General features: G+C 41.4%; 1 protein-coding gene across 1 annotated transcript; it reads right to left on the bottom strand.

Annotated features, from left to right (window-relative positions):
* Positions 1-782: 782 nt before the first annotated feature.
* On the bottom strand, positions 783-23,972 carry LOC149282306 (protein eva-1 homolog C-like). Its single transcript, XM_089498367.1, has 8 exons — positions 23,897-23,972; positions 22,015-22,214; positions 17,598-17,721; positions 16,250-16,402; positions 10,042-10,185; positions 9,090-9,161; positions 6,634-6,723; positions 783-1,171 (listed from the first exon to the last, which is right to left on the bottom strand). Exons 1-8 carry the CDS (start codon positions 23,970-23,972, stop codon positions 783-785), a joined length of 1,248 nt encoding a protein of 415 aa, XP_089354493.1.
* Between the last annotated feature and the right edge of the window lie 1,417 nt (positions 23,973-25,389).

The following is a 25,389-nucleotide window of genomic DNA, read 5'->3' as shown; positions in this document are numbered from 1 at the left end:
TGTAATGCTGAGCGCCGGAAGATGGCGTCATTTCCGGCGCTCAGCATTACAAGCCGGCATCAAGACCGAACAGGGAGACTCGCCGCAGGACTGCTGAAAGGAAAGTACAAGGGGGGGGTAGAGTAAGGGTAGATAATGGGGGGCGGCAGGGGCGCAGGCGGCATTTTGTCTTGGGCCGCCCCTGCTAACATTAACAGCAATTGTGTCTGAGGATAGAAAACATCATATATTTTGGATTCTCAAACATGCCATTTGTAACTTAAGAGTTTTTCTTTAGGTGTTTTCTTGTTTTCACCTGAGTGAGTCCATAATACCTGCATTCTATCATTTAGACTGTTTTCTTGCTAAAGATCCATATAATTTATTCTATTTGATTTCCATAAGTAAAATATAAGACCTTTGTTGTAGAGCAATATAAATTGATAGAAAAAAATAATTGCTGATGAGGTTGATCATGCAAAAAATGTATATACTTGAAACTGTATTTGTTTAAGCTTCTTATTTTACCTTGATTCTGATTTATCATGCTGAATTCATATTCACATTTAGAAAATGCCACAGGATACCAAGTGCTGATGGAAAAGAGGATTCTTGCATTTTAAACCATGAGTGATTTAGCAAGTTCTAGTCACAGTGAATTAAAAATTTGCATTGTTTCTTTAATTGTTAGTATGGGTTGCACAAATACAGTATGCTAGAACTATAGTAATGATTAAATATGGTGGACTACATATGTAAGTAAAAAGAAAAGAATACATATCAATTGTTAGATCCATGAAATACTAGTTGGTCTCTGTGATATCATTGGTAGCATAAAGATGGTTTTCTTTGTGCAGCCAAATATCACTAGTCTCCTGGCCCTTAACTTCTTTCACACCTTCCAGTGCAGCAGTTAACTCAGGGCTGAATATGTTGTCGGAGTAGTTATAGTTGTTGCCAATTCGTAAGAAGGAGGATTCAGAAGAGCTATCTTCATTATTCCCATCATCTCTTATTCTAAGCGCCACCATTTTTAATTCTCCATTCACTTGCTCATCATAATTTTGAGTATCAAAAAAAAACCTTTTAATGTCCCGAAGCAACATTACTTTTGGGGTAAAAATTAATATTAGAATAACTAAACCTGTAGATACTCCACAAAGAAAATAAAGTGCTAGCTTCTCTGGCACATCTGGGAATAGAAAGACAACAACATCCTGATTAGACAACAGTAAACAATGACATGAGGCTGTGGTTACCAGTGACAAAAATTCTGAAATACTGCATATTGCTTATTTTAAACTGTAAACACAATCACAATATTTATCTGATGTATACAACTGTTAAATGTAGGATTGGGTAAAGTGTCCGATCTGTTTTAATGGCTTAAAATATGCAGCAATTTTAATTTGTTACAGATATATTTGTCTTAACATATGCCATGCCAATTTACTGTATGTGGTCCCAAGAATCATGTTAATATGAGAAGCCAATATTAAGGAAGCATTTCGAATTAATTTTAGAAATTTTGAAAACTTGGTCATTACCCTATTTTAGGGTAATTTGCACAAGAATCTGGTTCATTAGCCTAGTGGTAATCCTATAAAGCAGACTAAACCTCCTCTAAAACATAGGTGATATTAATGAATTATGAAACTCTCCACATTTCAATTTATTTTAGCTACTGCTTTTTTGATGTGTATTTTATATTGGAGGGACCTGCATCTTAATTGTAGTTATTTTAAAAGAGACACTCACAGTATGCACACAGAGAACAGACACATATAGTAAAAAACTACACACAGAAACATTACACATCTGTACATGCACTGCATACACACACGGTACCTGCCTGTAGCTGCTGGGGATATTTGGCTCATTTGCACTGTGAGCAGTTCTCAACTGCAGGTCAGGACAGTAGAATTTTCCCTATGAGAGCTAATTGGAACAAACTGCATTCAGCAGAATGGGATGGGAGGGCGTCCCAACTTGAGGCATATCAATTCCAGATGCTAAAAACTTATACCTAGCAAATGTTTATAATTTGCTTGTGGAATATGAGCGGTGTGTCACTGAGGATAAGTAACCTATCTGGAGCTGTAAACTTTGATCGTATTGACGTAGCATTACTCTGCACTTGGAGCGATGCAAACAATCGTATACATAGGTTTGGCTATTTGTCCTTTCATTTTTTTTTTGCAAGGTAGTGCTTCAGTATTGCAATCCTTTCTCCACACCACTGGGAAAATGGGTTTTGCACACTGAAAATTTGATTTTTCAGGAAGGAATGAAGTACTGTGGGTTGCCATGAAAGCTTTAGTTTCAGTTTTGTTTTTTCCATGTTTTAATTGTTGGTCTGCTTCTTCCTCTTTTGATAACTACTATAAATTTGGAAATTGACTTTGTTACTTCTTGCACACTGCCTTCTTCAACAAAATGTGGCGTGGTTCAATGCCATTTGTGTGGTTGGTTGTGAGATTTCATATGACGTCTCTAACTATTTGACCAAAATACCTAAATTTTAAGTGCCTTTTTTTCTTTCTTGAGACTTAGCAGCATTTTGTCACCTGGAGTTTATTTTGATGCTACAACCATGGCAACAAGTACTCTTGTTACTGAGTTTTTGCCTCTCACAAATGAATTTTATGATGGGTTAGTAGAGTAGGTAAGATTTATTTACAGTCTACTTGCCATTATTTTGCAAAGTATGCACTTGTAAAGTGTCATAATACTCAGCTGTAAACCAGCCATGGCTAAGTGTTTTGAGAGTGGTTTATGTATTTAATTTTTGTCAATTCTGTGCAATTGCTTCATCTATTACTTCCTTTTGTGCCACACTCAAGTTGCACTGCAATGTGTGAGTTAGCTGGGAAAGCGATGTATCATCTTTTTTTGTAGTAGTAGGTCAGGAATGGGTGAAGATGTGATACAGTGGGATTAAGGACTGCAAATACGCGGTCACAATCAGAGAATGCATACTGCGCATTAGCAGAATTGTGCACATAAACAGTAGTGCTGCCAGTTTCAGTGACATTCTACCTCCCAAGTTCCGCCCTCCGGTGTCCCGATTCACCGAGGGTAGAAGTTGGGAAGTATGGAATGGTGCAGCCAAAGGGTTAAATTAAGGGGCAAAGCTCCCTTGGAGCAGCAGCTAGGTGACAACTGTTGCCTCCCACCTGTACCATGGCATGGCTTGAATAAATTATGAATGTTTGTTATTTGTATTATGCTGTTTAATGTGGTAAGGAGTTCTGTTTTCTCTCTAGCATTGGGATATGCCTGTTTTTGTTTTGTCACAGCTTTGGCGTGGGTCCCCTGGCCAGTGCAGAATAGGAGGGCAAAATTACATTTTGTCCAAAATGGGCTTGGGAAGGTATGTCTCACAGGCGTAAACTGAGGGCAATGTGTCCGCGCTTGCAGTGACATCCTCTCTCCCAATTGGTGGATCGGGAGAGGACGTCACCTCAGTTGGTGCTTTCAGTGGTGTCTTCTTCCCCCATGGAGGGGGTGACACCAGTGACACCATTTTGGCAGAAGTTGTCGAGTTATGTCCGCAGAGATTTACACAAAGAGAGAAGATTAAGGATTGAAAATAGAATATAGAAGATTGAAGCAGATGCAGAAGCAGAATAAGATAGAGAAGAAGATGCAGTAGAAGATGCAGAAGCAGAAGTGGTCTGCAGAAGCGGAAATGGTCGGCAGAGAAGATAGAGAAACATTTAGAGAGTGTATAAGAATGAGAGTGTGAGAGAGTGTTAATGAATGTGGACCTGCGAATGTTGGACCAAAATTCTGAGCTTTTTGCTTCGGTAAATTTGCAACTTAACAAAATCACCTCAGTTTCACAAGAGGAAGTTTGTAGAACAAGAACACACTAAATTCAAAAGACTTGAGACAACTAACTCAAATGAGTTGCATGAAAGACCTGACCACTAAGTTTTATGACCAGCTCTACTTACAGACCTGGCAAATAACTCAACAATTATCATGTGCATGTCACAGTTGCTCTAGTGTGAGCTTTCTGTCTTTTCACCTTTGATTGTGGGCGGTTCTTTGAAGCTCCACCTTGCTCTGGCCTATATAAGCCTGCAGCCTGCATTTGCCCTTGTGTTTTGCTGAGGAGAGCTGTGTTCTGTGGAGGTTGAGTATGTTGCCCATCAATGAGAAAACCTTCTTGTTGGTGGTTTACCATGAAAGTAGCTTACTGGTTCACCAAGGAGAGGTCAGGCCAGATAACAGCTTTCTGGTCCCAATAAATTAGAGGGTCAGTAGTAAGAGGTAGCGTCAGTTCTTCATAGCTGCTGATCCAGTGAATCTAGTGCTGCTCTACTTGGGTACAATGGATTGGGAATTGGACATGTGCTGCTTCTAAGAGTTTCCATTTTCCAAATTTCTAAATCCAGGTCATTGTGATCATCAAGATTGTTAATGATGACATCCTTTTCTACTTCGGAACAAGGTGGTGTAAGACCCACTCCTTCTTGTGTGTGTCTGGGTATGTATGTGTCGTTAAATGCTTGACAAAGGCCCTGTTTGGCCGAAACGTTGCTTTTGTTTGTTCTCACTTAATAAAGTGTCCTAGAGACTGGAAGCTGTTTGGAGTGCTGGTATTCCTTTTCTTTGTGGGTATGTATGTGTGTCTGTCTGGATATGGTAGTGTGTATGTGTCTTGGTGTGTTAGTGTGTGTGAACATGTGTCTTTGGGTATGTTTGAGTGTGTCTGGATATTTTAGTGTGTGACCATGTGTCTTTGTCTGGGTAGGTATGCTTGTGTCTGGGTATATTTGTGTGCGTGTGTGAACGTGTATCTTTGGCTGGCTATGTTAGCGTGTGTGTGTGGGTATGTTAGTATGTAAATACAGTGCCTTGCAAAAGTGTTCCCCCCTCCTTGGGATTTTTCCTATTTTTTTCCTATTTTTTTTATTGCATTACAAGAAACTAAAATGGATTTGATGGAGGTTTGTATAATTCGATTTACACAACATGCCTACCACTTTGAAAGGCAAAATATATACATATTTTTTTATTTTGTTCTTATTACATAAGACATTTCTTTGCAAAAGGGTATGTAATCATAGTCCTATTGCATGCAATAAAACATAAAGCAAATCAGAAGAAGGCAAAAGCCACAAACATAGACATAAAAAAAAATAGGCACATATTTATGGCTGATCCCATTATTATACGTTCAATCTAATTTAATTGTTTTTATTGTTGTTTCTTATTTTTATTGCACAAAATATTGGAATAAATTTTTATTTATATTTTTAAATAATTATTACAATTACAATACCATTATAGAGTTTTGAGTTTTCTTATCCAATTATCCCACTCCCGATAATTTTAATTACCCCATTCGAAATTTAAGGCGATACCTCTCTCCATTTTACACTGATGGATTATTTGTGCTTTGATTTTCATCCAGGGGTTAACCTCTTGTGACCTCAAATTCTTTGCAATAGACATTTTTGCTTCCATCTATTTTTTCGATCTTTTTTAAGGCAGGATATTTAAGTGGAGAATAGCCAATTCAGGGGAGCTAACAAAAACACTTCTTAATAGTTTCTACAGGGATGTGGTTGGATACATGTGGTTGGAAAGCCTAGAAGCATTTTGGCCAGTCGAGTGGGCACTAAATACGATCTGTTAATAATTTAAAATTGAATCTCGCAGAGATTCAGGCAGTGAATTGCGCTGCACATCTGGTCAAATGCCTTATATATGTCTTTTCCTGGGATAACAACTTTTAAATCTCTTGCCCATTTATCAAGTGCTGGTGTGAAGTGTTCTTTTTTTTTTACTCAAATTTATTACCTCTGTACAACTGCTCATAGGTTTTTTATGTACTTTTGACACCAGCAGGTTTTCTAGGTTTAAGATGCTTTGGCATCTATTGCCTCTAAAGAGATGTCTCTCTATCACATTTTTAACCCTCCAAAAATTGAACAGTTGCCCCGAAGGTAAACCATATTTTTCATCCAATGAATGACAGGTTTTCATATTGTTTCAATCAATTAGGTCGGAGATGTTAGTAATACCTTTTTGTGACCAAATTCTTAGGTCTAGATCACCTTTATTGGGAGGAGTTGTCTCTTTATTTGTCTCCATTCCTCTAGGATATGTCCCAAGGTCATGCACACATTGTCCCTTTTAATGTTTTTTTTTATCGTCAAGTTGCCAGAAGTGTGATAAGATATCCCTTCCTTCAACCCCCATTGCAGATTCAAAATTAAACCATCTCCCCTCCTCTGTCCAGCGAGACTGGGAGATAATTGAATGGGATAGTAACGCTGCCTTTCCATAATCGTGTAACAGAGGGCTTCCCAGGCTCCCCGGTTTCTTCTTTCTTGCAAGTATGTTAATTGAAATTCTAGGGCGTCTGCCTGCCCAAATACATTTATTAAAAGCAAATTGAATCATCTTGATCCAACTGCAAGGGATTTTCAAAGGGATCATTCTTAATAAATAAACCACTTTGGGCATAGCGTAAGCCTTCACTGTGTTTATTCTTCCCCATCGGGATATCTCCATTTTTTTCTATTGGCCTAATTATCTGTTTGGATCTCTTATCAGGGGGAGTAGATTGGCTTCTATATATCTGACTTTATATATCATTTCAGTTTTGAGCACAAAAATAATCCCACAGTCACCTACCATGAGTTAGTGTAAAGGTTTCCAGGCAGCTGTTAAGAATCATCATATTTGCAGTGACTCTGAAGCGTCTGGGACCTTTGTACCAGCCACCTGTGGCAAGGGCACAGTTCAAAGTAGTACAAGAAATAATTAAATCTAGAGTTTCTAGATTTGTTTTACAACAAAGTACCAGTAGTTAGGCATTTGTTCAAATACAAACACTAAAATACATCTGTCCTATGTCAAATAGCTTAAACTAAGCAGGTAATAGAATGGTCCCCGCGCTTTTTTGGACCGATCCTATGCAACACCCTCCCCTAGTCTCAAGTGCTTTAGAAAATCTCTAAACCTCTTCAAGAAAGCCTACCAATTTACTTACCTCCTACCACTGCTTTAACTTTCTTAGTCTTCTCTTAGGTGTCTGCAGTCATGCGCTTTACTCTTTGGCTCCAAGTATTACTCTTAAATCAGCTTATTCACATTTTTTAAACAATGGAGTACAGTTGTGTAGCTGGCCCGCCTTAGGCATATGCACTTTCACCTTGTATGCAAATAATCGCACACCTCCTTGTAGATTGGAAGCAAGACCTTCTTCAGCTTTTGTTTTTGTAAGCCCACAATGCTTTGTGGTGCACCACTTGTTACATCGGGTTTGCTCACAGTACAACAGTGTGTTGCAGAATATGATGGTACTATATAAACTATATATAATAATAATAAATAATAAAAATAGTGCCACAAAGGATAACTATTAGACTTGTACATTCTGATTCGCACGAATTGCAAATTTACCAAATTTGTTAAATTCAGCGATTTGTATGAAGCCCCTAAAACGAGGCCAGAATCGAATCTGACGAAAACAGATCAAATCGCTCTGAATTTTTCTAAATTTGTGGGTCCACATTCACTCACACTCTATCACACTCGCATTCTCATTCACTCTCTCTCAAGCTCTCTAAATGTTTCTCTACCTTCTCTGCTGACCGCTTCTGTCGAGCAACTTCTTCATATCCCTTCTCCATTCCATCTTAAATCTGGTATTTCCTTTCTTTGTCCGCATCTCTGCGGACACAACTAGGTGGGAACGTGCAGTGAAATCGTCCCCAATCCTCTAATTGGGGAAGAGGACGCCACTGAAAGGGACAACGAAAGGGCAATATACGTCCTCTACCCATCCTCCAAATGAGGGAGAGGATGTTCCCACAAGCGCCGCCATATTGTCCTCAGTTTACGTGAGGGCAGAATGACGGTGCTTGCTGTGACATAAGAGAGGAGAAAGGAAGAGAAGAAGATGCGAGACACAGAAACGGAATGAGTCGTCAGAGAATGCAGAGAGACATTCAGAAAACACGAGAGAGTGAACGAAAAGGAGAGTGTGAGAGTAAATGTGGGTGTCGGACAACAAATTTGGTTCCTGAATTTTAAATTTTCATCCAAAAGGAATGGGCAGGAAATGGAATTTGTTGTCCAAAAACAAATGGGCCAAAAATGTATATAATTTTTTACCTCAACATTTTAGGAATGGTGCTAAAGAGTATGTGAGAGTATGCTGTTGGCTTGTGTGTTGGCAGTTTCAATTGCATTTTATATTCCAGAATCTAAGTATGTCTAAACAATTTAATATTTTGATGTATTCATGTTGCAATAAATTCCCAAAAGTCACACAATATGCAATGTACTTAGAAGTCACTGTGAAGGGAAACTGTCACACTTTAAATTATATAAATATTTGTACTGTACTGATGGATAATCTGGCTGCTCCACTGGCTGCATGGCAGAAGCAGCAGAGTTACTGCCTTTGGTAGACAGCTGTACAGCAGGATCACATAATACTATGTTATATGACCCTAAACTGATATGTGGTAGCTCCCACTGCTTGCAAGCACCTGATTGACAAGCTGATATTGTGTGGCATCAAAAATCCATGTGGCAGAGTCTTAATCAAGTACTGGACCCTACCTGCGCTATGAATGGTAAGATAGCAGGAAAAGCAGAAATTGCATGGGGAAAATAGGAGGGAATACAGGAGAAAGTATTTACTTAGAAGAGAAGTTGGGAGAAAATATAATTTCAAGGGAGGAGACAGGGAGTGTAAATTGAGGGGTAATCCTGAGTGGCACAAAGGGGTTAAAGAGATGCTTATTGTTAAGACTGCCCTGTGTACTTCTTATTGATTTAAGATCTATAGCTTGGGATCATAGGCCTATATGTTATCATGAATCTTGTATTCAAATCTATCTTGTTTTTGACTAATGCACTATCCATAAAATACATTTAACCTAATACTTTACCTCCAATTTAACAGTTTGAAATATGCCCTATTTTACAACATGAAAACTCCCTGTGCTTAATAAACAGAACTAGCTGATACCCTTTGCCACTGCAGTGTAAAATTATTTAACTCATGCCTGGCATAGCCAAGTAGTGACCAGACAGAACTAAAGTGATCACTTCTATAAAATATGGCATGCTCTTACCATGACTGAAATCTGAAAGAGAAAAAGGATCTGAAGATGAGTCCCCAACCTCTTCCAGAAGACGCCTCGGAACTGTGGTCAAGAAACATACAGATGAACATTATGAGCAAAACTCATAGAAAACCCATTTACAGAGGAGGGCCAGCCTTCCCCTGACTACATAACACCTTTACAAACATGCAATATAACTTGTAACCTAGTTGGAATAAATATGCAGACTGAGCCCAGGCATACTGAGTCCGATTTAATGGCCCATACTGTTTCTATAATTTTGGAGAAAAAACAATTAGGACAGGCGACATAGTCAAGAAATATGGCCATTGTGTGGGTTTAAATGATCGTAACTCAAAAATGTCCTCAGAAATAATGAACTATTATTAATTAACAATCACCAAAAAGTAAACCTCTAGGTAGATAATTCAGAAGAAAGTAATTGAACAATTAGACCCAATTAAGATAATACAAATGTGTCCAGATGCTCTTGATGTGAACTGAAGCTGAAACAAGACAAATACTTTCCCATTAACCGACCGCATTATCATATTTACTTACCAAAAGTTTAGAATTCATATGCAAGTAGTAATTAAATGTGTGTAAATGATTAAGGCAAAAAAAACATTACATCCATTGAATCCCAAGCGCAAATGTTTTCTGTGTTTTAGCAGTCATAGTGCAAATTCTTAGACTAAGAATTAGATTATTGATAGGTAATTGAATTAGACACCATGCAATAATCATCTAAAAACAAATAAGGTTTGGAGGGGTTATTGAATCAAGCCCATTATATCTGTGCAAGAGCAACAATGGATTCTGATGTTTTTACCCCAACTGACAATATGTGAATTGACGTAATTGGATGTTAAATATTAACACCAGAACATGTGGTGCTTAGTGACAAGACCCAATTATTCAGTTTGTTACATATAATGATTATTTGATCAAATGCACTTACCGCATGTATATGAGACAGTCAAATGTTTCATTACTCCTGGAAAACAGGGATCACCAAAAGTCTGAATGTCAGCTCCGATAGAGCAGTTGTGTCGGCGGTGACATCTTCTTGAGACTTTTCTAAAAGCTGTCTGAGTATAACATTCTATAAAAGCATAAGTAATGTATAGTGTTACTTGAAGAAGGGGAAAAGTAAAACGTGCATTGATACAACTAGAGTTGCTAAGTGATCAGTATTTTATGGCTTGACATTTTTTTAAAGGTCAATCTGGTTGCTGGTTGGTTACGCTGAGCATACCTACGACGAGACATTTTTGCAGGCAGAAGGTTTTATTCTGACAGTTTGGTCTCCTCTCTGACAGAAGTCATCCTAACTGGCTCCTCAATGACAAACCCAGTGTAAGGCTAGGTTTCCACTTGGGTTTTTGTCCTGCGTTATTTTCTTGATGAAAAACGCCAAGAAAACTGCCACTGCATTCTCCTGCGTTTTGGCGTTTTTTCTGGAGTTTTTTCTGGCGTTTTAGCCTTTCTGTGGAAATTGCTTTTTTGACCTTAGGCAGTTTTTCCAGCCTTTACAAGTTAGAGGTTTCACCCAGCTAAAAGGGATTAGGATAAATGGCAAGTATATGCCCCCTCCTGATGTCATTTACTTGGTAGTGTTCTACTTAAACACGCCCCGGCGGACCCTTTTGTCTCTTTTCTGTGGTTTGTAAGGCATGCTTTATTCCGAATGTCTGCTCCTCTAGGAAGATTGGCCCCAAATGATGGTGCAAATTGTTTGCTGTTGCTTTTGGCACGCAGGATCCAGTTGATGCGTCGGGTATGTTTGTTTGTAATGGCATGTTTGTTCCAAATGGTGTAAAATTCAATATGAACTTTGTTTTGTGTGAAACTGTTTGTTTCCAGCCTATTTCTCATAGGACACACATATACTGGGTCCATCCTCTGCATTGTAACTGTGGAAAAAAACACCATAAAAAACGCCAAGGCAAAAAACCCACATGGCTTTTTCATGGCGTTTTTTCTCTCCCATAGACTTCTATTGGAGAAAAACGCCAAGATTTCCTTGCAAAAAACGCCATAGTGTCAACATGCTGCGATTTTGAAAAACGCCAAAGAGGACTGAAAAAACGCCAAAGAGAAAAACGCCAAGTGGATATGGCATTGTGCGATTTCCTATTGAAGAACAGCTAACATCTGGCTGCAGCGTTTTTTCACAAAAAAAACGCCGTGTGGCTGAATTGGCGTTTTTATGGGCGTTTTTAGCCAAAAAAAACAAGTGGAAACCTAGCCTAATAGTGCTTGCAGAGAGTTTTGTTGAATTTGAAGTGGAATTCAGGGAGCAGGTAGTCTCCCCTGAATACAATGTAGCAAAAATATAGCTAACACTTGCAGCACAGCTAGTAAAGAATTAACCTCTGCATTTTTAGTCTGTTTGCAGGGCCACCTAATATTAATTGGACCCTGGCGCCACCTCACACTCCCTGGCATTCAATCACACCCTCCGCTCCAATACTTGCCGCACTGGCTCTACAAATTAAAAGGAGACTGTCAGAGACAGTGTAGTAGGGCTGCAACTAACGATTATTTTAATAATCGATTAGTTGGCCGATTATTTTTTCGATTAATCGATTAATCGGATAAAAAAATTTAATTTTTTTTCATTTTAAAATAATGTAATAAAAAATGGCCTCTCGCTATTCACCTTCTTATTTTACTGACATAATAATAAAAGCTACAAGAACCCAAACAGTGTTTCTCAAACTAGGTTTTAATACAAAGTTATTAGTAAATATTAATTCATATGTTAACTATTTTTCATATTTAATAAAAACTATGAGAAAAAAAGCCTTGTTTACATTTTTTTTATTTACCAAACTGCCCCCAGTTATGCACATCTGACCCCCAGCTTGCCACTCTGCCCCCATATATGCGTTATACCTCTTATATGCCAGTGATATGCAACTGAGCCCCCTGATATACCTTTTACCCTCAGATATGTTTTATGCCCCCCTGATATGCCTAATATCGATATGCCTTATACCCCCTATATGCCCTGAAATTCATAATACACCACTATAACTCTCCCATACACCACTCTGGCTCCTCCCCCTCCCATACACCACTCTGGATCTTCCCCCCTCCCATACACCACTCTGGCTCCTCCCCCTCCCATACACCACTCTGGCTCCTCCCCCCTCCCATACACCACTCTTGCTCCTGCCCCTCCCATACACCACTCTGCCCCCTCCCATACATCACTTTGGCCCCTCCCCCCTCCCATACTCCACTCTGCCTCCTCCCCCCTCCCATACACCACTCTGCCTCCTCCCCCCTCCCATACACCACTCTGCCTCCTCCCATACATCACTTTGCCTCCTCCCCCTCCCATATACCACTTTGCCCCCTCCCATACGCCACTCTGCCTCCTCCCCCTCCCATACATCACTTTGGTTCCTCCCCCTCACATACATCACTTTGCCTCCTCCCCCTCCCATACTCCACTCTGCCTCCTCCCCCCTCCCATACTCCACTCTGCCTCCTGTCAGCCACGGAGGTTCACAAGACACCAGGGAGCCGGGTAGAGAGGCAGAGTGCCGTATGGGAGGGGGAGGAGCCAGAGTGGTGTATGGGAGGGTGGCTCCCATACACCCCTCTGACTCCTCCCCCCTCCCATACACCACTCTGCCTCTCTACCCGGCTCTGTTACTGACAGGAACTTTCACTGCAGCTTCATAGAAGCCTCAGCGTAAGTGAAGGTGAGTAACGGAGGCTGTCTGTGCGATGCAGACCCCCACCGGCTGACAGAGAGGATGATCCCCTGTCAGCCGGTGGGGGTCTAAACAATGCGCACAGACAGCCTCCGTTACTGCCCTTCACTTACGCTGAGGCTTCTATGAAGTCAGTAACGGAGCCGGGTAGAGAGGCAGAGTGATGTATGGGAGGGGGGAGGAGTCAGAGGGGTGTATGGGAGGGGGAGAGAGACGGAAGTGTGAGACCGGCCGACAGTGAGGGGAATCCAGGTCCCCTGCAGCGTTGCGGGGGATCTGGATTCTAGTGTTATAATCCAATCTCTGTTTGAGGTCGGATTATAATATTTTTATAATCGATAAAAATCGATTCGATTAATCGATAATTAAATTTTATCGATTAGTTGTTTCAGCCCTACAGTGTAGTTTTCCTACTTTCTGACCCTAGATAACAGCATTCTGGTCTCAATATCTTAGAGGGTCAGTAGTAGGAGGTAGTGCCAGTTCCTCATCGTAGGCTTTGACCATTTCAGAGGTGCTAGTCTAACTTTGGGGAGCTTGGGTGGTACCACTAAACTATCAAGGGCCTATGCCCAAATGCCTACTGCTACAGTGAACCTAATGGAGCTGCTCTGCGTGTATGCAAGGGATTGGATATGTGGGTGGCACTGCTGCTGGGAATTTCCATGTCCAACTCCTGCATCCCCCCTTCGCTTAGCATGCCTCTTTTGTGCTGAATCTCACATACTGTACTCTATGGACCAACATGCCCTTAACCTCTAAGTCATAGAGGGTGGCCAGCATGTACTCCTTCGACAGCCTGCAGCTGCTTGGCGAGAGGCTGTGCTTTGTGTCGAGACACAAATAAGATGGCTGACCAGCACCGGTCAAATCCCTGAGATCTTAATGAAGGCAGCTGGTTGTCCCATTAATGACCATTCCCCTGCGCACAATGGGCTAGACACCCCAATGTTCTGCTCAGAGGACATAGAGTGAAGAGGTCACTGCTACTCTAGGATCTGCTCCATCAAGTCCAGGGTGGAATTCTGGCAGGGGACCTGACCTCTCCTGCTCTTCCCTCAGGTGCTGGCTTGCCTTCATGCTGCGGTAAAATTGCCTGGCAATCTTAAAACACTATTAAATCAGTTTCAACAGCCTACACTGCTCATCAGTTGGAATAGCTGCCCTTACCACCACATGTATTATATGTGTTGGACTATGCAAACCTAAAAAGTCCCCATCTCTTACTGCTTTCACCATGTTTACAGCCCAGTCACTACCAGTCCCATTCCTACTGCTATGCCTACCTGTGGTCCAATCCACTGCACCAACAGCATCCTAAAAACTGCCAAAATGTGAGCTTATCTGTAGAGCTTATGCAGTAGAAAAGATCTATAACCCTGCTATCCTTCTGCCCCATCCCTCCTGTCACCTTGTGTGCCTACACCACCTACAATGTTATAGTCCTCAAAATATGTGGGCAGTCACCAGTGTGTTGTCAGTGAAAGAAAGGCATGCTGTGCATTAGTGGTGCTCCATACGTCAAAGGTGAAGTGGATAGTTTGTCCCACTGCTTTGGTCAGCTTGTCGTTCAACAATGAACACAAAAGAAAAAAAAAAACGAACACAAAGAATGTACACGAATATTCGCCCGAACTGAACACAGGAACGGGCAAATATTCACGGAATACGAAGATTTTTCCCCCACTACGAAGAGTTGTCCGGCGCCGAAGTCTAATAGTATTTTATGGGAATCATTCCCAGAAAATGTGTGTTAAGCATTCAAAGTCAAATAAATCTAAGCCCCTTGTTTTCACCCGGAGATGCTTTTTATTACTGACCCCTTCTTTCCCCTCAGCTGGCTAGATCGTAATCTGGCAAGAGCAGGGCCCCAGGCAGGCTGTTTCCAGAGCAGACGTGGCACAGGCTGGCTGTTTCCGGGGTATATATATATATATACACACACACACACACACACACACACACACACACATACACTCAATTGCTTGTTAACACAAATAGCTAATCAGCCAATCACATGGCAGCAACTCAATGCATTTAGGCATGTAGGCGTAGTCAAGGCAACTTTCTGAAGTTCAAACCAAGCATCAGAATGGGAAAGAAAGGGGATTTAAGTGACTTTGAATGTGGCATTATTGTTGCCAGACAGGCTCATCTGAGTATTTCAGAAACTGCTGATCTACTGGGATTTTCCCGCACAACCATCTCACACACACCAAATGGACACCTGACCATTACACCAACAGGCACTCTTATGACAATGCATTCTAAATACATAGACATTAACATGACATTGCCCCCCCCCCCCTTTGCAGCTATAACAGGGAAGGCTTTCCACAAGATTTTGGAGTGCTTCTGTGAGAATTTTTGCTCATTCATCCACTGCAGCATTTGTAAGGTCAGACACAGATGTTGGACGAGAAGGTCTAGCTCACAATCTCCGTTCCAGTTCATTCCAAAGGTGTTTGATAGGGTTGAGGTTAGGGCCTTGCTTTGTGGGGCACATTCATGCTGAAATAGAAAAGGGCATTTCCCAAACTGTTCCCACAAAGTTGGACGCATAACATTGTCCAAAATGTCTTTTTAAGGAGCGTATAGTAATATTAGTTATCTTTGAACAGTTAATAGTCTTTTTATGTTCATATATATATATATATATATATATATATATATATATATCTTGATGTACTTTGTCCTTAATTTACTTTCTTTATGATAGGAGTTATACAACTTTCTATAATTTATATTTTATAGTCTCCATACTGTATATTCAGTATCTAAATATATATGCTGCAAGCTAATGGTACGATTCTAATATAAGTAGGGGGCTGTGGATTCGTATGTGGGAGGCTGGATCATCCTGATGGAATAAGTGTTCTTGGAGGTATAAGATCTTGTTTTTAATTAATGTCCGTTAAGAATGGGAATTGCAAGATACCATCAGTCATAAGAGTTTAAGGTTATTTCTACTGATATCCAACTCATCCTTAAGCAGAGGCTATGAGTGCCACAAAATGTGTTAGCTGGCTTTTTATGTACTATCCCATCATGTATTTGTTGATGTTAAAAAATAAAGTTTATTGATCTTATATTCTGTAGTTTATTTCAATATAGCACCTGCATTTGAGTTCTGCTTCTTTATGTATTTAATTTCTTATCCCTCCTCTCGGCTTATTCCCTGCTTTCTGTTCTATTCCTTTCTGTTATATGTGTTACACCATGTTCTTCCCTTTTGCCTTGCTGTAGTCCTTACCATTTATATAATGTTATCAGTATCTCTCAGTTGCAGATCCCTAGACCTAGCAATTACGGTAAGTTGTTTTTCATGAACCCTATATGTTCTGTTGCACCACTCATGCACTCGTCTTGTAATCTAGAAATCAATCTGTGTTTTGAAACTCACGTTATTGAAAGGATGATAATAAACAAGACACTCACCGTATTCTGCAGTGGTTTCGTTGTCTGAATCACAATGCAATTTCCTTTGTAACGTTCTGCCATATCTAGCAGAGTAGATTGATAGTAGCGAGTTACCTTTGCAAGTCAGATTTAGATGTTGATTCTCACAAACTGTTTTTACTCTGTGGTTTCCTGTGGGATTAAAGAAACCAGTTAAAGATATCTATCAACAAACAGGTGAGTTTCCATTTTACATAACGGAGCTCAGTGTCCAGCACCACAAGGAGGGACAACACCTGGCATCCATCCTTGCCAGTATTAGCAGGTGATGTAATGACGCTGTGCCCACATGCGCAGTAGGTTTTCTTCTATTAGATGCCTTCTGCTGTCTATAGACAGTATAGAATAGTTCATGATTTAAAGGCACAGAGACATCTGTAAGGTACTTTCCTGGTGTTATTCTGTTTATGCTACTGCAGTGTATTGTTGTTATTTTGGCATCCTGATCCGGCTTTGTTTACCACGTTGCTATTCCAGTATCTTGACACAGCTTCCTTTGTCCACGCTACTGTTCTGCTATCCTGACCTGCAGGGGAGGGCTGGCAGCCTAAGGCCAGGGGGCAAGTCTAGTCAAGTGGCCCGTTGCGCCACCAAATCAGCCCACCATCCATGGTTTTTGTTCTTCTCCCTGTCACGAGGAGCTGTTCCGTGTGACTGTGCCCCTTGAGCATGGTCCGCTTAAAGATTTTAAAGCAGCCGGCGTGTTTTACGGCCGCAATGGCATCTCGATGTGCCGGCCTATGGACTGGCCGGCCCACCGCGGGTGCTGCGGGCTTTTGCCCCACATTAAAGACGGTCCTGGTGCGGCCGAATCAGCCACCTCAGTGGGCAGCGCATGGCCGTTTAATTTAGGTTCAGGGCCACCCCTGCTGACCCGGCTTCATTTGACCGCACCACTATTATGGTATCCTAACCCAGCTTTGTTTGATCACGTAAATATTCTGGTATCCTGACGTGGCTTTGTGTGTCCACACTGCTGCCTAGGTGTCCTGATCCCCTCCCCCAATCTGCTCATTGGTTTCTGACCCTGCCTAGTACAAATAAAATACATGTTATTACTTTAATACTTTCTGTCCATTTAAGAGGCTACTTCTGCAATACATTAGTTTTCCCTGAATATGACTGCAGGAATAAGCTGTTTATTTTATGGGTCTACCCCAATGCTTGGATTAAGGAAATAGGAAGATTTTGTATAAGAACAAAATAACATAAAGACCACCTGTTGTATAGTCTGCAAAAATGTTGGCCCATTAAGATCAAACATTATATATTTTAACACATGATTTATTTCTATTAGATATAATTTGTCCAGAGGATAAAAACTTACCTGGTTTGCATTTGTACGACACAAGTAGGTATTTATTAGTCCCAGGACAGGGGTCTGATCCAAAAATCCTGCTGTTTACAGAGAAGCGGCAAGAGCGTAGATTCTGGCATTCGTCATAGAGTTTCTTATAAGGGAATAAAACAAGGTAGATAGTTCTTACCATATAATATCATAAAGAAAAGTTATATATTAACTACTAGAGTCAGGAAAAATATTAATAATGAAAAGGGTGGCTCTAAAAAGAGCCCAATGAGATTATCAGTGATTTATAGCATTTATCTTGGTCACAGAGAAGAAATAATTTCCCACAGCTACAAACTGTATACATAGCTGATCATAGCTTGTCACTCTGCCTCCCCAGATATGCCTTATAGCCCCTTTTGCCACTCTGCCTCCCTGATATGCCTTATACCCCCCTATATGTCACTCTGCACCCCAGATATGCATTACACCCACCTATATGCCACTCTGTTTCCCTGATATGCCTTATACCCCCTATATGCCACTCTGCCCCCCACCCAGACTTACCAATGCATTCCCCGTGCTTCAGACTACCTGGTGTCTAGTGGGGGCAGACTGTGAACATCTGCACAATGCATGTAGACAACCTCTGCTGCTACCTGGCAATTATACCAAGGAGGATCCAGGTCCCCCACAGTGCTGCGGGGGATCCTCCTGTCTGGCAGCCGGTGAACGGCTATAACCTCCGCACGGGAAGGTCATGTCATGCCACTGGCCTCTGCCCTCTCCCTTCTGTGACCCCAGCTTCATTGGCTTTACCCCTACTATGAAGTGTTGGCAATAGGAGAGTGGCAGATCGACATCTCTCCCCAGCAGAAGTATACAGGAGGGGATGCATGTGGCTTCCCTCCCCTCGCAGTGGATCATACAAAAATAGCACCTGGGGACCTTTGTACCATTCATGTGGATTGGACTATGGTCACCACCTGCGGTCCCCAGAGGTGCCGGGCAGTCAGCCTAGAACCCCATATGGAAGGGACCCCAGCCTCTAATGCAGTTCTGTGAATATATATGAGGCTATGTTTTGCAACAATAAAATGTCCATTCTTGTTGTACTCAGTTCAAGGTTGTTGTGTATACTTCTTGGGTACACATAGCAGGGTTCCAAGGTGTGCATGCTGACTGGTGCTGGAAGTGATTTTTGAGACAATAAGAGCAGCTCTCTCCAGTTTTTGTTTCTTTTTTTCTCACATTACAAAACATTGCAGAATCACCTCATGTATTTTCAAGGTAACAGCACAATATTTTAAAGGGATCTCTAAACTATCATATGCATTAAAGACAGTGAACGGTGCATATTTTGTGTCACCTTTTACTTTGCATTGATGAAAAATACTGGTATAAAAACACTTTACTATTGCCCAACAAAATCAAATATATGTTCGCATATACTGTTCACTAGACATGTACGAATGAGCCAAAAACGTTCAGACAAATTTTTTGGTTAGTTTTGGCCCATTCTTTCAGACATCGCATTCCGTTTCCTGGCCGTTAATTTTGGATGGAAATCAAGGGGGCATTTTAGATTTGGATTGAAATTCATTGTCCAATGCCCACATTTACTCTCACTCTATCACACTCTCATTTGCGTGCTCTCTTTCTTTCATATTCTCTGAATGTATCTCTACCTTCTCTACTGACTAATTCCACTTCCGTGTCTCACAGATCAATGGGGATGGAAGCTTCACAATTTTGCTCTAAGAGAACCCTGTGTGAACTTCAGACAAAATATTGGAGCTTCCGGTGACGTCCTCTCCCCTGATCCTCCAATCACCAGAAACTCCACCATTTTGGCCAAAATTCACACAAGGTTATGTTAAGGCAAAATGCCGGTTGGGGGAAAGGATGTCCACGGAGCTCCCCCATTTTGGAAGAAGTTTACTAGTAATGCGGACAAAGAAAGAAGAGAGAAGAAAAACGATAGAAGAACAAGAAGATAAAGAACAAGAAGATATAACCCTGACCTATAATGTCCTTAACAACGCTGAACTCTCCTATACCTCTATCATACCCAAATTCCAGCTAACCTCTCTCTTCGTTTCTCTCATAACTTGCGTCTCCTCTTCTCACTCCCATATTCAGGATTTCAGCTGTGCTGTACCCCTTCTGTGGAATTCTCTTCCCCTTTCCATCAGACCTTCTCCCTTGTTTGCCACTTTCAAAAGCACTCTGAAAACTCACCTTTTTTGAAAAGCATGCAACCTCTCCTCTTAACATGGCCAAAAGATTATCTGGTCCCTGTCAACTCATCCCCATCCAACCAGTCCTCTCCTGTTTTTTTCACTTCTCCCTCAATCACTGACCAGATTGTAAGCTCAGAAGAGCAGTGCCCTCTTCGCCTTTTGTATCAGTTTATTGTATGTGATTTTAAATTATTTCACTGATTGTAACACAGCTACGGAATCCGCTGGCACTATATAAATAAATGTAAAGTAATGCTAGACACAGAATCAAAGCTGCAAGACGTGGAAGTGGTTGGAATAGACGGCGATAAGAAATTCAGAGAGTGTGAGTGAAAGAGCCTGCAGATTTCGGATGAAATGTTTTTGCTTTGCTTTTTTCCTTTTCATGGGGGGAGTGTGGCCTCATTTTCAGAGATTCTTTCCAATTGAGAAAATCAGCAAACTGTTAAATGTTCACACAGGTGGTCTTGTGGACTTATTTTCTTCTTCAGAAATAATTTAATTTGGTCCAAAGTACAGTGGGGCAAAAAAGTACCAATTGTGCAAGTTCTCCCACTTAAAAAGATGAGAGGCCTATAATTTTCACCATAGGTACACTTCAACTATGAGAGACAGAATGGGGGGGAAAGAATACAGGAAATCACATTGTAGGATTTCTAATGAATTCATTGGTAAATTCCTCGGTAAAATATGTATTTGGTCACCTACAAACATGCAAGATATCTGGCTCTCACAGACCTGTAACATCTTCTTTAAGAGTCTCCTCTGTCCTCCACTCGTTGCCTGTATTAATGGCACCTGTTTGAACTTGTTATCAGTATAAAAGACACCTGTCCACAACCTCAAACAGTCACACTCCAAACCCCACTATGGCCAAGACCAAAGAGCTGTCGAAGGACACCAGAAACAAAATTGTAGACCTGCACCAGGCTGGGAAGACTGAATCTGCAATAGGCAAGCAGCTTGGTGTGAAGAAATCAACTGTGGGAGCAATTATTCGAAAATGGAAGACATACAGGACCACTGATAATCTCCCTCGATCTGGGGCTCCACGCAAGATCTCACCCCATGTCAAAATGAACACAAGAACGGTGAGCAAAAATCCCAGAACCACACGGGGGGACCTAGTGAATAACCTGCAGAGAGCTGGGACCAAAGTAACAAAGGCTACCATCAGTAACACACTACGCCGCCAGGGACTCAAATCATGCAGTGCCAGACGTGTCCCCCTGCTTAAGCCAGTACATGTCTGGGCCCGTCTGAAGTTTGCTAGAGAGCATTTGGATGATCCAGAAGAGGATTGGGATAATGTCATATGGTCAGATGAAACCAAGGTAGAACTTTTTGGTAGAAACTCAACTCGTCGTGTTTGGAGGAGAAAGAATGCTGAGTTGCATCCAAAGAACACCATACCTACGGTGAAGCATGGGGGTGGAAACATCATGCTTTGGGGCTGTTTTTCTGCAAAGGGACCAGGACAACTGATCCGTGTAAAGGAAAGAATGAATGGAGCCATGTATCGCGAGATTTTGAGTGAAAACCTCCTTCCATCAGCAAGGGCATTGAAGATGAAACGTGGCTGGGTCTTTCAGCATGACAATGATCCCAAACACACCGCCCGGTAAACGAAGGAGTGGCTTCGTAAGAAGTATTTCAAGGTCCTGGAGTGGCCTAGCCAGTCTCCAGATCTCAACCCCATAGAAAACCTTTGGAGGTAGTTAAAAGTCCGTGTTGCCCAGCGACAGCCCCAAAACATCACTGCTCTATAGAAGATCTGCATGGAGGAATGGTCCAAAATTACAGCAACAGTGTGTGAAAACCTTGTGAAGACGTACAGAAAACGTTTGACCTCTGTGATTGCCAACAAAGGGTATATAACAAAGTATTGATATGAACTTTTGTTATTGACCAAATACTTATTTTCCACCGTAATTTGCAAATAAATTCTTTAAAAATCAGACAATGTGATTTATGGACTTTGTTTTCTCATTCTGTCTCTCATAGTTGAAGTGTACCTATGGTGACAATTACAGGCCTCTCTCATCTTTGTAAGTGGGAGAACTTGCACAATTGGTGGCTGACTAAATACTTTTTTGCCCCACTGTAGCTGCAGACCCTGAAATGTAACCCTAGGCAGTTGCATAGCATATCATGGGGCCAGCATCATGAATACATAAATAGGTATTATTGCTATAAAAAATATGTTTTTGCACCTGGAGGGCAGTGGGGGCACTGCAGTACATGTCCTCGTTCGTCTCCCCAAGTATGGAAGGGCAAAGATTCTGACTTGAGATCCTACGTCCATAGAAAGCAGACATGATGCTGATAGATGTCTTGTGCGGACAGGAGACACTCATTGCATCTCCATCACAGGCATGAGATGTTTGGCTCTTCAGCACCTTCTGTAGATAACCTATGTTAAGGAATAAGGTAATGTTGAAGTAAACATGAATACATTTAAGTTATAATCTAATTAGGTTTTAGTTAACAGGGCACGGTATTTACTCCTTTACTGGGTCTGTGTCGATGAGCTTTGCTTCCTACATTTAATACTTGAGAGGTCCTATTTTATACTCAAGAGAAAAACCATTCTTAATTTTATGTGCTTTTCAAATGCAAGCACCTACTACCTGTAGCAATGTGGTTTACAAATAAGACTCCTCCTGACTAAACCATAATTGCATTCTAAGATAAGCAGAATCTAATTAGCTTACTTTGCTCTCATGGATATCAAACATTTGCAAACACGACACAGGTTTATCTAAATTTATCTTATTTAAATTCAAGTAAAACCGGGCTGGAAACCGGGGCCCACTTGTTTGGTCTGATCCAAAGTTATTTTTGTTTTATTTTAAATTCCATTTATAATCACTTGGAACTTTACAGAAACAATGCATTTAATGAGCATTCATACCTTGACTGGATCCATCTTATGTTTTTTTATGGGCTTCTGTGGAGTCCCTTGTGGTGAATTTGTACAGAAGACTGTATAATGCAGATTGAGCATGTTGTCTGCCGCAGACGTTGGACCACTGTATTATTGAGCGTATTTGCTGGAGGCAGAGCCGGCCTTAGGCGTTGTGGCGCCATGTGCGGACTACTCCTTTGGCGCCCCCCCTCACTACCCCCCTCTCTGCCCCTTCAAACTACCCCCCCTCTCTGCCCCTTCAAACTACCCCCCCTGCCCCTTCAAACTAACCCCCCTCTCTGCCCCTTCAAACTAACCCCCCTCTGCCCCTTCAAACTACACCCCCCTCTGCCCCTTCAAACTACACACCCCCTCTGCCCCTTCAAACTACACCCCCCCTCTTTCCCTTCAAACTACACCCCCCCTCTGCCCCTTCAAACTACACCCCCCTCTGCCCCTTCAAACTACACCCCCCCTCAGCCCCTTCAAACTACACCCCCCCCCCACTTACCTTGTTGCCGGAGTCCTGCGGTGAGAGCGGGAGGCATCCGTCTTCTCGCTCTGCCGCGGTGCCGGCATTTCATGTTGAGCGCCGGAATAGTCCGGCACTCAACATGAGATGCCGGCACCGCGACGGAGTCACGGAGAGTAATGGGCGCCGAGCGGTTGCTGAGAACTTCACGAGCAACCGCTCGGCGCCCCTGCCCAGGACTTAGATTAAAGCATCGGTTTTTTTTTTAACTTTATTTAACATGAATGATGCTAAATAAAGTTTAAAAAAAAAACAACAATGTTTTAAGTTAAGTCCCGGGCAGGCGCCCCTGCTTCCATGGCGCCCTGTGCGGTCGCACACCCCTAAGGCCGGCCCTGGCTGGAGGAATTCCACAGGGTCAATTTTGAGAGCGCTCTCAACATGTGGCTAAATTCACAATCTGCAAAATGTCCGAGTCCTGCAAATATACCACTCCTGGTCTAAGCTAGTGATTCCTGAATCTCTAAATATTTTTCAAAAGTATTTTTTTCAGATATGTTTATTAGTTGCCCAGTCTAACATCAAAAGAATGCTTTTAGACAGCCTCTAGTATGTCTATGCGTTCAGAGTCTGGTTATGCAAGGAACTTGTAGTGGAAACATAGATGTTATAACTATAACATGTTATATTTACAACAAATTAGAAAAGTTCTTACCTGAGAAATCAGGAGTGCCTCCAGTGCATGCTGGGAGCAGTATAAAGATGACAGTAAATTTAGTGCTATAAAGCATTTTTTTTAATGTTTTCATAGTACAGGTCTGTGGTACCAGGCTGAAGGGTCACACAAAATAATATCAGGCGTTGGCGTTCTTGTCCCATCAAGACTAAGGCTTTTATTATACGGAGACAAAAGAACTTGTTGTTCTGCATGTTTACTCTTTTCTCTATATGACAAACAGGCTTTTTTTTGGAAAGCACACATTATGTAGTTGCTAAATTTGTAGCTGTCATGTCTGTCCAAACATTTGCAGATTGTATTTTGATTGCAGCTTAACCACACACCTAACATTTATAAGCAATTTACACAATTGAGGCAAATCCATAATGTCATATTTCATACTGAGAGTGCTGTTCTTTAAAATCCTTTTTGTCTTTTTCTCCATCCCCTGAAAACGAACATAGTCTGTTATTTCATGTTACAAATTAAGCCAATCCTATTCCAGGTTAATTCACAACATTTCCAGTTGACTCAAAATTCTTGATTATTGCCCCGATAGTGGAAATGGGCATTTTCAATGCTTTTGCTAATTTCTTATAGCTGCTTCCCATTTTGTGAAGCTCAACAACCTTTGGCCACACATTACAGCTATATTTCTTGGTCTACGGGAATTTGGCCTATGTACTACCTAAGATTTATACCCCTGTGAAATAAGAAGTTACCGTTTAACAATTTCCTGTTCCTATTCACCCAAGTATAATAAAAAGTGTAAAATATCACTGGGAATTTACTTCAACTACATTTTTCTCATATAGGGGTGCCAATAATTGTGGCACACATATATTTGACAATTTTTATGCTGGACCCTTCTGAGGACACATACGACAGCCAGTGAAACCAAGCGGCTGTATATGCCTCCCTACGTACACATTCTGGTCAATACCACAGTAGACAAAAAACTAAAAACATAATCAAAAACATAAATACGCCAGCCCCCTCCAGAGTTGTAGAACAATAGTCTTGAGCACATCCGGGACTGCCCCATCACGTACCCCAGGAGTCCTCTGTGGAATACAGAATCCGTGGACTATGGGAGTACAAATGGATGCAAAGGACAACCAGTGAAACCAGGTGGCTGTGTACACCTCCCTATGCGGAGATATCCTCAATCCTCCTGACCTCCTCCACTGTACTTTTCCAGTACAGAGGGATGAGGTATTTAGCCGCATCAAGTAAATGTCAAACAATAGATTTCTTGTAATGTGAAATAGGGCGCGTAGTGTGGTGTAGCAGCATAGACAGAGCCTGAAAGGGCGGGGGAGAATCAGAGAGTTGCTAGATTACCCGTTTTTTTTACTTTTTGTACCCTTTGGAACCGAGGCTGTTTTAACACTTTTGCGGTGCTCGTGTTTAGATGTAATTTTCTCCTCACTCATTTAGTGTACCCACACAAGTTATAGATTGTGTTTTCAGGACAAGAAGGGCTTTCT

This window comes from Sceloporus occidentalis, unplaced genomic scaffold (assembly GCF_023333645.1).
Source record: "Sceloporus occidentalis isolate IW3139 unplaced genomic scaffold, rSceOcc1.0.p SCAF_119, whole genome shotgun sequence".
Lineage (NCBI taxonomy): Eukaryota > Metazoa > Chordata > Lepidosauria > Squamata > Phrynosomatidae > Sceloporus > Sceloporus occidentalis.
Note: the sequence above shows the minus strand (reverse complement) of the source record. Positions and strands in the feature narration are given on the sequence as shown.